Here is a 1,844-nt window from a genome sequence, read left to right as displayed (position 1 = left end):
TCCCCCCTCCCCTTTTGCAGTTATCTGTGACTTACCAAAGTTTTCTTATTCTCTCCCGCCTTGCAGTGTTCCGGCCAGACAACGGGGCCTCCGTGCGCCCCTTCCCTAGTGTCCCCATGCTCCACGACCAGACGGGCACCAATGTCGGGGGTTCCCCCTCCGGGGCCGGCGGTTCCATGCTGCCCTCCTTCGGCTTCACCCAGGAGCAGGTGGCCTGTGTCTGCGAGGTCCTCCAGCAGGGAGGGAACATCGACCGCCTGGCACGCTTCCTGTGGTCTCTACCCGCCTGCGAGCATCTCCACAAGAACGAGAGCGTGCTCAAAGCCAAGGCGGTGGTGGCTTTCCATCGAGGGAACTTCAAAGAGCTGTACAAGATCCTGGAGAATAACCAGTTCTCCCCCCACAACCACCCCAAGCTGCAAGCTCTGTGGCTGAAGGCGCATTACGTAGAAGCGGAAAAACTCCGGGGACGCCCGTTGGGGGCGGTGGGGAAGTACCGAGTGCGTCGGAAATTCCCGTTACCCAGAACTATCTGGGACGGGGAAGAAACGAGTTACTGCTTCAAGGAGAAATCCAGGACTATTTTGAGAGAATGGTACTCTCACAATCCGTACCCCTCTCCCAGAGAGAAGCGGGAACTAGCCGAGGCGACTGGACTAACCACAACTCAAGTCAGCAACTGGTTTAAAAATAGACGGCAAAGAGATCGGGCAGCGGAAGCTAAAGATAGGTAAGTCTACAGCAGGGATCTTAGAACAAGTTACTGTGTAACCTCCTTGATCTTCAGCCTTCATGGTCAATTGAAGAAGTCTTCTCTATACATGTATGTGGGTTTTCTTTAGTTCTCCTAACTTCTGATTGTATTCTTCTTCTTAAAGATGTTTTTGTTTGTAATTTGTTTGCTCTTTGGCTGGGTGATTTGTTGTTGCTCTTGTTGGTTTGTCCGCTTGTTATTTATTTTTGGTAGCTGAAAGCTTTGAATGGCTTCGGTGGCCTAGTGGTTAGGCTACCGGACCCGTAATCGTGAGATTGCCGCCCGGTTCGGGGATTCGAGTCTCAGCTCGAACCGACGTTGTGTCAATGGGAACAGCACTTTACGCGAGTTTCCCATTTGGCTCGGCCCTTTCGGGGATAGACGCTGAACTCGGAGGTCCTGCTTCTTAAATAACCTAATAGTGTTGAAAGGGGTGTTAAACCTACGAACACTATACTTTGATTTTAGCTTCTTGTTGTTGTTGTTGTTGTTGTTGTTGTTGCTGTTGTTGTTGTTGTTGTTGTTGTTATTGTTTTCTTTTTGGGGTTTATTTTTGTTGCTATGATCATGACAGCGGGGTTGTTAAAAAAATTCACAAAAGCACAATATACCAAAACAACAAAATCTTACCACCCCAATACCACTTCGGTCTGGATATTGGAAGAGTTAAACACCGCTCATCTCTCCAATGTGTTTTGTTCTGGACTCAACTTCTAACCCATCCCTAGCTTTACCCAACTTCTGTAATATCTTTTCTCCATTGTATTCCGTAACTACATCGGTCTTCCCCTCGTTCGTTTCCCAAGCTGTATAGCGCATCATACAATATCTGTCTTCCACTTTGAGTAGCCCGTTTTTTTCGCACACAGCTGGCTGCTCATCACCTCTTATTAATTTAACAACGCCCAGGCACCCCCCCCCCAAAAGAAAACCAGTCCCCTAATAAAAACCCACCCCACCCTATTTTAGGTTCTCTTCTCACTGTGTCACTCACTCAGTTTCGTGTAGCTGAATTTATTAACTTGAAAGAGCCGATATTTTCGTTTGGTTGGGCAATTTTATTGAATTTATTCTTTTATTTATTTAAAAA

General features: G+C 47.5%; 1 protein-coding gene across 1 annotated transcript in view; it reads left to right on the top strand.

The window, feature by feature from the left end:
- Window positions 1-66: 66 nt before the first annotated feature.
- Window positions 67-1,844, top strand: part of LOC101862686 (homeobox protein six1a) — a gene marked incomplete at its 5' end in the record, with an annotated part of 13,945 nt that continues 12,167 nt past the window's right edge. Inside the window, 1 exon segment of the mRNA XM_005109994.3 lies at window positions 67-730. Coding sequence (XP_005110051.2) covers window positions 67-730 — 664 coding nt within the window.

This window comes from Aplysia californica, unplaced genomic scaffold, assembly GCF_000002075.1.
Source record: "Aplysia californica isolate F4 #8 unplaced genomic scaffold, AplCal3.0 scaffold00838, whole genome shotgun sequence".
NCBI classification, from domain to species: Eukaryota; Metazoa; Mollusca; class Gastropoda; order Aplysiida; family Aplysiidae; genus Aplysia; species Aplysia californica.
This window is presented reverse-complemented; position numbering and strand designations above follow the sequence as displayed.